At 35.7% G+C, this 12,419-nt stretch overlaps 1 protein-coding gene and 1 long non-coding RNA gene across 3 annotated transcripts in view; one reads left to right on the top strand and one right to left on the bottom strand.

Moving 5' to 3' along the window:
- Window positions 1-10,330, top strand: part of NBEA (neurobeachin) — a 461,177-nt gene extending 450,847 nt beyond the window's left edge. For both annotated transcript variants that reach the window (XM_058860312.1, XM_058860303.1), the window contains exons 55-58: window positions 4,430-4,531; window positions 6,864-7,060; window positions 7,786-7,937; window positions 8,434-10,330. In XM_058860312.1, coding sequence (XP_058716295.1) covers window positions 4,430-4,531; window positions 6,864-7,060; window positions 7,786-7,937; window positions 8,434-8,524 — 542 coding nt within the window. In that variant the 3' untranslated portion in view covers window positions 8,525-10,330. The remainder of the gene's footprint in view (window positions 1-4,429; window positions 4,532-6,863; window positions 7,061-7,785; window positions 7,938-8,433) is intronic.
- LOC131590342 (uncharacterized) overlaps window positions 1-12,419 on the bottom strand; it is a 37,835-nt gene that overhangs the window by 4,092 nt on the left and 21,324 nt on the right. The gene's annotated exons all lie outside the window — the stretch shown is intronic.

The raw sequence follows: 12,419 nt of genomic DNA, 5'->3' as shown, positions 1-12,419 counted from the left end.
CTGGGTGGCTGTTTGAAGGCTCTGCACTGGCACATGGGCAACTGTGGTATCTGCTTTGTCTAAGGAGTTATTATAGTACTTGTAAGTTTGTACAATTTAGGTATTAATTTTTGAAATACAGTATCTTAGCACTGCTCTGCTGGAGCAGAAGCTCTTTGAAAACTAGTTTGTAATTTTTACTGGCACCATCTCTGGTTGCCAAAAACATCTCACTTCTAAGGCTGCTGTGTAAAAGAGCCAATAATCCACCTGAGTTATCTCTAGTACTTTATCAACTGATGTCATGCTATGCTGAACACTCCATGGGAATTGTACAGTGCAGGGTGGTTCAGTAACTTGCCCAAGATCCCAAAGCAATTTAGTGAAAGAGACAGGAAGAGGTGCTACAAATTCATAATCTCCTGTCCTCCTCTATATTTTACCTTCTGGATTAGTGCAAGGTACCTGAAAGCCCACTCACCTGGGTGAATTGTATGTAGCTATATACAACATTCCTCAGCCAAATAAACCAGCTCTGCTTCCCAGAGCTGGGAATATTTTGAATATACTAATATTTTCCTGACAGCAGTCTTTCTTTTACACTCATTGCTCCCTCATGTTGTGGGCATTGTTATTGACTGTATTCTTATTTGAGATATTCATGTTTATTGGTTGTAGCACTATCTTTTAATTAAACTCTAAGATGTTTTTTTCTGACAGCGAAATTTGAAAAGGCTCTTGCATTTTTACTTCCATGAAAGCCATTGTATTTTCTAAAATTCTGTTTTCTGATGAGCATCCCTGAAAAGTTCTAGCAGTAAAACAAATAGCAAAGTAAATAATTTTCAGCAAGTCATTCAGGTGTAGCCTTGTACTTGCTTTCATCAAAGTGAGAGATTAAATGAAAGCTAAAATTTGCGATGTGCTTTCATGTTTCTTTATACAGAAGACTCCTAGATGTGTCCCCATAGAAATCTGTACATAATTCCTGGAAAAGGACAATATGAAAGAAATAGTAACACTGTATTTTGTCTTTCTTTCGCTCTTCTTTTTTTCATTGTAATGCAGGAGCACCATCTGCTCCCAAAGAACCTTACAATAATGTTAAGCATTATATTATTTAGCAAGAAGGCAAGATGTGTTTTATTTCAGACTTTCTAGAAGAAACTTTCTTGTTTGGAAATACAGCCCATATTTGTTTTTTTTTCCTTCTGCCCTCTAGTAATTCAGTTCAAAGGTTCTCCTTTGGGGAAATTACAGGGAGTTTACAGTGATGGTATCTCAGTTCTTAGGTAGGATATTTTCACCTGCAATTCCCTTAGAGCCTTTGACCTCTGGCTGCATCTATCAGTGGTGATGTGACAGTGACAGAATATTTTACTAGATTTTGAATGATTCCTGGAGTTCACAGCTTCTTTCCTTTGCAATAAAATGTAATATGACTGAGGTTCATGCCACAGCTTTTTCTATAGAAAGTCTCACTGAATAATTTTTCCTTTGAGCCCTAAGGGTGAAACATCCCATTTTCAATTACTGCTGGACTGTTGTTCTTAATATTGATGTTCCATTGTTAATTTGTATTTACTGAAAAACAGGACAAAATAAGACTCATAGATCTATGTTTCAGGAAAGCTGTTTCTTATAAGTATTTTCCTTTATAAATCAAGAAGTCAAGAAAATATGCTTATTTGGTGTATTCTGGAATTTTACAGTTCCTTGATATTATAGAACTTTCCTAGGAAATACCGAGGAAAATGTCCTTTTTAGAATTGCAGTATTTCTTTCTTTTCCTTCAAGAATTTTAGTCATTTAATAATTTCAGTCATCCAGTTTGATGCAGTCTGGTGACACCTCTATAATCATGGCTTGAGCCAAGATGGCTGTTGAGCATAATCCTCTCTTTTCCAGGAGGACATACAGAAGAAAAAAAAATGTGGAAAAATTTTAATTTAATTAATTGCTCTTTTTTTATTTTTTGGCTTTTATTTTATGTACTTAGAGAAAAGAAAACCTTGAAAGGAGATGGGGTTCTCAAAGCAAATGTGATGGTGAAATTATAAAAAGCAAAATATGGCTTTGATGAGCTGCACAAAGCACCTTTCTATTTCTTCTGACATCCATCCTTCCCTAGCAGTAAAGCTCAGTTTTCAGTTCACATCTTTAGTTTCCAGACTAAAAAGATCCTTTTCTTGCAGTATAAATTAAAGCTTGGGAAACTAGGATTTATTGAGGTAGCTGTTTGCATTAGAGGTAAGAAATTTTTAATGTGTCTGTACATTGGCATAACAAGACCTGTTAATTGACCCACTCTGTTATGTCCAAAACTGAAGTCTGTAAATCCATGGTTGGTATCTCTCATCTTGTTCAGAAAGATATTAAAATTCATGGAATTGTTATTAAATTTTGATGACAGAAGATGTTAGGGTTTGACAAGAAAAACAGCAGATTCATGCTAAATTTTTGAGAACTATGTACATTTCTGTACATTTCTGGAAACCCAATTTTTAAAGCTAGATAGGCCAAGAAATGGATTGCTACAGTGGCTAAAAAATGGCAAGCCCATCCCTTCAAAGGAGTTTATAAGGGTTTGGTTTGGCTTTGTTAATAGGCTCAAAAGGAATGACCAAAAAGGGCGGTTTATTCTTTAAGTACGTAAGAGGGGAATATGCCAGAAAGAAGACCTGAAGCTAAAGGAAAATGCTAATACAAGAACAAAGAGGTCCTAGGTAGACAAGAAGAAGTTCAAACTGTAATTCAGAATATTTCTCTCCTTTAGAGTAGGAGTCAGGAACATCCTTCCAAGTCACATACCAAGATAACCATTTCATTAACTGTTTACATCATGTGTCTGCAATAAAAACTAAATTCATTGACCCACAAAAGTCTATCCAAGCCTCCATTCCTAATGCATATCTTTCAAAAACCCATGCAATATTTTTTAGCTACCAAAAAGTTCCCTTTTGATTTAGTGTTTAACTGCATTTCCACTTGGGAAACTGCATTTTATTGCAGAGTTGGAATGTGTGCAGCCATTCACCCATTGGGCCTCTCTGTGCCATTAGCTGCAAGATAAGTTTCTGGGCTATTGGACATATTTTGTGCCTGTTACTCCCAATTAGTAGAATCAAGTTATCTCTTTGCTGCTTATGCAATGAAGAGAGAAAACACTTAACACTGTGCAGCTTCCTGTCTTACTCTCCTGTGTCAGTCGGGTGACCCTCCTTTGAGTTCATTTCTGTAAACATGGATACAAGACTTTCATCCTTCTGGTCTTCAAGTAGTTCTTGCCTCTTATTTGCTGGTCTTAGGTATTGCACTGAAAGTTCACACGGAGGGAATTTTCCATAAATCCTACTCTATATCATTTTTCCTGGAACAGAATCTTCCCTCCAGTGAACAGAGCTTGTGCTTGTCTAGGAACATCAACTTCCACCTGGCTGCATTGAAAATAAAGAAAAACACTTTTTGCTACTTTTTTATTTAACTAGACAATGATATAATCATGATATACAATAATGTCTTTCTCTTGTCATTATACAGTTGCCCATGAAACTTTGCATCAATTATTTTACTACAAACCTATCTTAACAGCCAAGCTTTATATTATCCCATAGATAATATTATTGGTTAGTATTTGATTAAGAATAATTTTCTAGCTCCTAACTGAAAGCTGATTTCCAAACCCTGATTTCCAAAATCTTTATATGTGGCTCATAGTACATACCTCTCTACAGAAAAACAATTTAAGATTTGTCATTGGCCCAGCTTCTGTGCCATCCATGCCTATGTCATCCACAGTCAATTGCATATAAAACTGGTTTAATTCAAAACAGTAAGACAAATATGTTAAAAAAAATAAATGGAGCCTGTTTTTATAGGTGTCTTTACCAACTGTACCCCTCTACCTACCAAAACCAGGTAAGACTTCAGTCCAACACTGGTATTAATGGTGACTGCTATTAATGAGATTGATGTTTTCAATTCTTGTTGAGAAAAATTGTGGATTAACCATTTTGTTATTTTATACACAATTAATGTTACAGTAATTTATCTGTAGTTCCCTAGGTAATTTCATTTAGTATGTGAACTACAGTGACAGAGCTCCAGTGCTTTTGAATATCCCAATTTTCTGTATTTCATTTGTACAGTCTGGAGACATATATGTTGAATAGCAGAATTTTACATCACAGCTGCTTTCAATAGCACCACACTTTGTGTTCTTTCAATTAATTCATTAATCCATTGGGAAGTTGTGGTTGTGAAGCTTTATGATATCTGAATATATTTTGCTCGGTATCCTAATTATGAGATATTTAATCACACTGCACCTCTCATGCTTAATGATTTCAGGCAAATCAAAGTTCTTTTGTTGATAAACCACATCTGATTTGGCATTCCCTTGTTTTCTTTCTCACTTTTTTTTATATTTTTTTTTTATTTTTTTAAACAGGTGATTATCCAGCTCCTCGCGCCGTTCTAACTGGTCATGATCATGAAGTTGTCTGTGTGTCGGTCTGTGCAGAGCTGGGACTTGTTATCAGTGGTGCTAAAGGTCAGAAACATTTTTATTATTTAAGTCTTAATATTTTTAGAGTCTTTTTTAGTGGTATTTCAGACTTCTGTCAAGCTACATATACTTTAATTATCCCTAAGACATGTTGCAATTCTAGGAGAATCTGAAGCACTTTTCTCTGAAAATTGTTGTTTACTATCTTCACTTACAAGTTTAGACACAAATTAAGTGGATCATTCCTTCCAGCCCTCAGTTTATGCAGCTATTTCTCAGATCTGGAAGAATATTTTATAGAAATGCATACAATAATTCTAATGACATCTATTGATTTTGAAGAAACCTGTTGATAGAGACAGGCATGTCAGGAAGGGCCAGCTCAAAATTCTCCACCTTGATCTTAGTTGAGAGGTACTTTGTAGGCCTGACCTCACTCTCCAGAGAAGCAGGAGCAGTTTGCTTTGGAACTGTGTGCAGCATTCTGTCCAGTAGGATTTGTTGCAAGGTTTTTCTAAATAATGAGCAGTTGCAGGTTTTCCTGTTATTTATCTATGGAATCCAGAGCACCCAACAATTGCTAACACACATGTTCAAAATACTTTCCCAAGCCTGCAGCAATATCCTGCATTACTGGTAATCAATGTAAATAAAGCACCAGTCTCAATGAGTGTTTGCTTCATCCTTCCTTACTCTGTTTCTCCTTCCATTTCACTACTTATGCCCATCTTTTCCTACTTCTCCTTAATTCCATGTCCACTTTTCTTCCCTCATTGTCCTCTCTCATTCAGCTTCTTAACTTGTCAAACTGCATGTCTTTTTCTCTTTTCCTTTCCTGTTTGGCTCTACTCTACTCCTATATTTCCACTCTACTCCTACATTCCCATCCAGTGACTTCCTATCTCCATCCATAGTGATGCCTGTTTTAGTCATCCCCTTGGATATCTTTGTAATCATTTTTAAGTTTGCTGCTTCTGAGGGTGAGAAGGATGTGATGCTTGCTCTGCCAGCTTTTGCTCACAGCTGAGCTCCTGGGTTATTGTGTTTTATACTGTCTTGGAGCATAACATTTATTTTTAAAGCTGAGTGTGAAACTTTTGAGTGAAGCCATTTTTAACAGGAAATCCTAATGGGTCATTAACTCTTGTAATGGCATACTACATAACAGTCATAGGCAAAGTCAAGACATTTTCAAAAGAATGTACAGTGATGCTGGAGCTAAGTCTTTTTATTGCTATTTCTTACGCTTTTAGGCAGCTTCATATTTTCATTGCAGTGGTATCCCTTGGATGCAGCCAAACTCAGGGTCCCTCTGCATTAGTCTTTAAGCAAACACAGATAAAAGCCTGTATCAGAGGGTTCACAGATAAATGAGCTGATGATGATTTATTCTACCCAGGCAAACCCAGCTGCTGCAGAATTTTAAAGAACTTAGAGGGACTTAACATGAGGTGGCTGAGTATGCCAATATGAATTTACTTTCAGGGTCGTGAATCAGTTGTATAAGGAAGAAATTACTGTGCCGTCCAGGATTATCCTGTGATTCATAAAAGAAAACATTTAGAATTTCCTGTGACTCATTACATTTATCAGAGAAGAGACCCTTTTTCTTAGTAGGGATACAGATCTCACTTTCAAAAAAAACTTTTCTCATTGTTCTTGAAATGTAAATAAGCTTAGTTTTCTGTCTTAAAATGTACATTGTAGATTCCATAGCTGTTTGTTTCTTTCATGAGTGCAATAAAAAGACATTAAAATCTCATATTAAAATCTCTCTGGAGCAAATGGACTTATAGTGTGATCTTCTAAAATCTCTTATAGTCCAAGTATCACTGTGACTCTGTTGGCTTTCACATGACTCCCATTGCTGAAACAAATCAGGACTGAAATCTATGCATATCACATGTTCATTGAGGGAGAGGATCTGCAGGAACTGCCATTGTCTATAGAAGAAATATGCAGTAATATGATTACATGCCCTATGGGAGTTGCTCCCACTAGTCACTGATGGGGCCACATCTGCTTAATGTGAATGGGCAGGCTAAAGACAGTTCATGTTGTTGGAGAAAATCACTAAGAGTTAAGCTTCTGAATGCTTGGGAAGAGGAAAGAGTGTTTTAGAAGACAGATCAAGGAAAATTCCTACCAGTCTAAGTAAATAATACACTTCTGGGCATATTGTATTTGTTTTCTTAACATGCTAGCTCTTGCATTTCCTTTCTATTGAGTGTTTTAAAGTCTTTAAGTAAACATTGCAGCTTGTTATATCTATGCAACACTAATGTGGTATAAATGTGTTTTATGCATCATTTTTGTGCACAGCCTATATTGTTTGTGTAAACAGCAAATAAATTATATATTATGTTTTCATATACAGAAGGTCCTTGCCTAGTACACACAATTACTGGAGACTTGCTGAGAGCCCTGGAAGGAACAGAAAACTGCCTGTACCCTCGCTTAATTTCAGTGTCTAGTGAAGGTCACTGCATCATCTACTATGAACGAGGACGGTTCAGCAATTTCAGCATTAATGGCAAACTCTTAGCTCAGATGGAGATCAATGATTCAACCAGGGTAAATCTAAATGCAACCAAGCATTTGTTGTGTGTTGCCTTTATTTATTAAAATAAATTGGATTTATTTGCCATATGGTTTAGAGGAAATCATATATGTAAAACTGCTGCCTCATGGTTAAGCCATTCAAACACATATCGTTTCATCACCATCTCCAAATATGAAAATGCACTTCAGCTTTTCCAGAATAAATAAGAACAAATAGTTTATGAGCCCACAATATTCCCAGAATTTTTGTTTGGAATTAAATTTCAGTGGGAAATATGTCTTTGAAACAAAATGCTCTGAAAAGTCCTCATTCTTCATTTATTAGCCAAGACATGAATTCATGCCTTCAGGGCTCTGCTCTGTCACTAGCACTTGAAGCAGCATTAAGAATGCAGATCGCTGCTCTGCTTTAGGTGGTAGTGATAGCACAGAGTATTGTAGAACAAATTATGGTATGCAGAAATGTGCTGAACTAAAGCATTGGCAGATTCAGTCAAGGAGCTTTTTTTTTATCTATCATGTTTAATACCACAAAATTGTTTTTAAAATTTGATGATGCAAAATTTGTTGGTTTGTTTTTGGAGTAGGGAGAAAGAGGAGAGAAAGCATTTTGCTTCAAATTTAAGGTGGGCAGGCAGAACATAAGAAATGCTTTTAAGTCAATTCAATTTTTAAAATATTGATCCATTTCCGTAAAAGCTAACTGTGTGCTTAGGATTGTTCTTTTTCTCCTGAAGGCCATCCTCCTGAGCAGTGATGGGCAGAACCTGGTGACAGGAGGAGACAATGGTGTAGTGGAAGTATGGCAAGCCTGTGACTTCAAGCAGCTCTATATTTACCCTGGCTGTGATGCTGGCATAAGAGCTATGGATCTGTCTCATGATCAGAGGTGAATTTGTCATTCATATTTGTATGTAAATACTAATATTCCAGAAAGAATACATCTCCATGAACTTTTGAGTATACAGTATGGAGTTGTTAACAGGATGTGTAAGAAACAATTACTCCAGTTGTTTTCCTGTTAATTTATCTGATTCAACACTTATTCTGATACTTGAGTCTTACAAGGCAAGCACTTAACATTAAGGTGAGGTCTTATTTTATTGAAGTTAGTAAGCCAGACACACAGCTAGAAAAATATGGCTAAAATTGCATTAAGAACAAAGGAATAGTCAGGTTGGGTCAGAGTGCAGTAGCACCTATTAAATGCCTTAAAACCAATTGCAAAAGTTTGAGACACATTTCTGATTTTCAGCCAAGCTTAAGAACTTCAGACTGTGTAGCAAAAAGTGCCTTGTTCTTTCTAGCTTTTTTCTGTCTATGAAAAGCAATAGCTCAAGAAAGAAAAAGGGAATTAACATCAACATCTTTGATATCTTTTTCAGAACTCTGATTACTGGCATGGCTTCTGGCAGCATTGTAGCTTTTAATATAGATTTTAACCGGTGGCATTATGAACATCAGAACAGATACTGAAGCATGGTGAAGAACTGAAAGCCCAGGTAAAGCTGAGAGCACAAGTGCTGCAAAGAAAGGTGTAGTCTCTGGTGGAAGACCACGTCTGCATTGACCTCTGTTGTACATTCCATTACACCCAGCAATAGCTGTACATTGTAGTCAGCAACCATTTTACTTTGTGTGTTTTTTCACAACTGAACACCAGCTGCTGAAAAGCAAGCTTGTATCATGTAAATTATATGAATTAGGAAATGTTTTGGTAATTATTTCATATATCTTTGTTTATTGAGAAAAGGTAGTAGGATGCGCCACAAGAGACTTTTGAAAATTCTGGGGAACCTTGTGTCCAGTTATTTCAATGTTTAGGCTTTGAACCTAACATGCATCCCATCTCCAGCCTCTTTTCAAGCTGAGATTAAAAAAAAATATGTTTGATACTTTGTACATCAGATGCACATCTTAACTTTAAAGGGATACTTTTGTAAAAGTAAAACCTTGTATAAAGAACAAAACTGTTTCTTAATTTTATTGTGGAGTTACAACTTGCATGTACTTTAAACCTGATGTCTTGAAGGAACAGGTGCATTCACACAAATCAGACTGAAGATCTGCCTAAGGGTACAGCTTGTGTTAAAGGGTTGAATTTGGGAGCAAACAGTAATTCTGACATTTTCACCAACACATTTTTCACTTTTTGAATCTAAAGTTTACCCCTCTTAAGTGGAGTTCTGCTCACGAAGCATTTGGATAAAAAGCCATCATTTGCCATATTTATACTTTATAAAATAGAAATTAATTTCCTCCCTTTTGAATTTAAAGACTAGACAGAAGGGGAGCAAAGAAGGAAGTTCAGTTTAATGCTTTGTAATGCTTAATGATTCCCAATACAGACAAAGTGCTATACTTCTGGATTATTAACATTTGGCACATAAATCATGGCCAAGAGAGCCCCCACTGATTTTTTTTTCCCTAATTTATAATCTGAGTAGCTTGGTTTATTTGACAGCCTTAGCCTCATCTCAAAGGTGACTGAGGTTGTTCTTTTCAGTTCTTCTGAATATCTCACCTGAAGCCACTCAGACTAAGGAACTTCATCTTTTACAATACTGTAATGATAACTATCAGAATAATTTTCTGCACATTGTACTGATCAAATTACACGCCCAGGGGTATATACACTTTAATTCATGTTTCTTCTTTGTATATTTGGTGACTGTATTGTCATAGATGTACATATTGTGTCGGTAGGGCTATGAGGCATGTAACAGGAATGTAATTTTCTCAGAATTTACACTCACTTGCAGTCATTTATTTAAAAAGATAATGGATTCTTTGTATTGGCACTTTGCACCAGGAACATATCATTATTTATTGATGTGATTACTTATTTGTTATCCACCTTGTATTAGTAAGTTTAGCCCTGAATTTCCTTCTTCATTGTTGTTTGTATTTATAAGGTTTGGAAATCATGGGGATCAGCGTAATGATTAAGTTATTCATCACCTGTCTGTAAGCAATATCTTGAGTTTGTAGCTTAGAATTGGGAGACTATTGAACATCTGGAAGACAAGTTCATTTCATCTTGAGATCATGGTGAAATATTTTGGATATATAAATTCCTTAAGCTATTGTAACCATGTTTTATTGCAAAGATGTAAAATATGCCAGATGTGTGTGAGTTGGAAATCAAAAAGAAAAATAAAATATGCAAAGAATTCAGTGATTGTTTTTCATTCCGATGAAACTTTTTTAAAAAGCATTCCCATTATCATTATGAACAAACAATTATTTTTTATAAATTCTTACTTATGTGCTGATTATATGCCAAAAAGTATGCACTTCTGGGTGGTTCTTTTTTCCTGGGGTCTCAGGAAAAAAACCCCACAGGTTACAGAGTGACCACTGCAACTCTTTTGATTGTCATGAGAGAACCTTCTAAAGTTAGTTTGTTCAGCAGAAGTAAAAAGTAGTAGAAAAAAATCCCTTTAAGGGATATTTAGGATCCTTGTGAGCAGGAAATAATCTCATGTAATAGATCCCACAGAAAGCAAAGATTTGATGAGAGAAGTTTTGGATGTCTCTCAGTATCTGATAACATGGAATAAATTTAATCTTATTTTGGGCACTGAAAGTTACATATCTAGACTACCTGCACAGCATAAGAGAACAGGTGGTATAAGTTACCTTTTGGAAATGCTGAGTACCCTGCAAAGATTACAGCAAGTAAGTGGAGACGTGGATATCTATATGTCAGATATGTAATTTAAGGTAGCAAAGTTACGCAAAATACTTTCCTAATAATTAGAAAACTCACAGAAGTTTTCTAATTCTCGGCAGCAGAATAGCAATCAACATTTTAATTTGTTGCCCCACTTATTTCCTTTAAATTTAGAAGGATTGTTCTTTAAATAATTATCAAAATGAACTAAAGGAAATATTTGAGAACCTTATTAGAATACTATACATTTTAGCAGATATCTATTTATATCAATCAGCTTTTGAAAGTATTAGAACCTAACTTGATTGTTTTGAAACTGTAGGAGATATGGGGGGAGGAGAGGATTGGTATGTTAATAGTGTCCTGTGAAACAGTTTATTGATATGTCACAACCTCCATTCCATCATTATACAAGTGTTACCTCTAATTATGTATTTTATTCAACAAATTGATTTAAAAATACACCATTTCAATTAAACAAAAAATGGATATTGCTATTATTTTAATTAATACTGTTTTTTTCATTAAGTCTCTCAGCATTAAATACAATCTAGTCACAAATTAGGAGCTTTTGTGGCCACGCAAAGCTGTACATAAGAAATTTGCCATGGGGTACAAGAATAAAAAACCACTCTCACTCTAAAGCATTAATAGGTAGGGACCCAAATAAGTCAGACTCATAAAAAAGCCAATAATAATAATAGTAGTAATAGTAATAGTAATAATAATAATAATAATAATAATAATAATAATAATAATAATAATAATAATAAATTTAATGTTACTACTACTACTACTACTACTAATTGTGCCAAAGTATTGAAATTCCTTTGTTTTATTTATTGATTTGTGTTAATTACATTAGTGTACACCCATCTATTTCAGGGCCTTTTATACTAAACCAGCAATAGACGCATATCTCCAATTTATGTCACAAGTCTTTTCCAATGCTTCAGCTGCCCATTTCTGTAACACAGTAAATCTTGCCTTTTTTTTCTCTAGAAATTAGCGCTACTGATCCCAGGGAGTCTCTGAGAGCTGCTTGTGGAACACGAAGCAGCTTTGGCCAAACCAGTAAAATGCAACGAATCTCTCAGCTAAGGGAGATGCGGCTTTCAGGATACAACTGTGCAGCTAAAATACGCCTACGATGTAAATAACGCACAGTTATTGGCTGCCTTTCTGCCAGTTCATCCTCGGTTAAGCACCATACTACAAGTCATTGCCTTCCAGGAGAAATGATGCAACAGCTGTGAGGCGTATTCCTCGTCCAGATCCTACCACTGTTGAGGAGAATGCTGCTTTCTCTACATGAGCAATAATAAAATAGAGGCTTCTGCATATTCACCCCAAGGAAAGACTAGTTAGGCTCAATTTACTGGCAAAGCTTTGGATAAATAATGATTATGTTGATAGAGAATCTTGCGGGTTGTGTGTGTAGAGCTAAAAGTGCTGCCTGTGAGCAGCAGTTGTGGAGAATGCTTTTTATAATGCAGTGCATCAACCCTGCTGACAAGCAAGCAGGATGAAGCAAGCCTCATGCTCCCAGGGATAAAAGCATTTGAAGCAGACACAAGGAGCGAAGGGCTGACTTATGACAACAGCAAGAGAACCACCTCCTGATACAAGATGTTTAGTGCATATGAATATTTAATTTGGATCCTTAAAGCTGGAGTTTATGCTTACAATTTTCAA

This window comes from Poecile atricapillus, chromosome 1, assembly GCF_030490865.1.
Source record: "Poecile atricapillus isolate bPoeAtr1 chromosome 1, bPoeAtr1.hap1, whole genome shotgun sequence".
NCBI lineage: Eukaryota > Metazoa > Chordata > Aves > Passeriformes > Paridae > Poecile > Poecile atricapillus.
The sequence above is the reverse complement of the archived record's forward strand: the minus strand, read 5'-3'. Positions and strand labels throughout refer to the sequence as shown.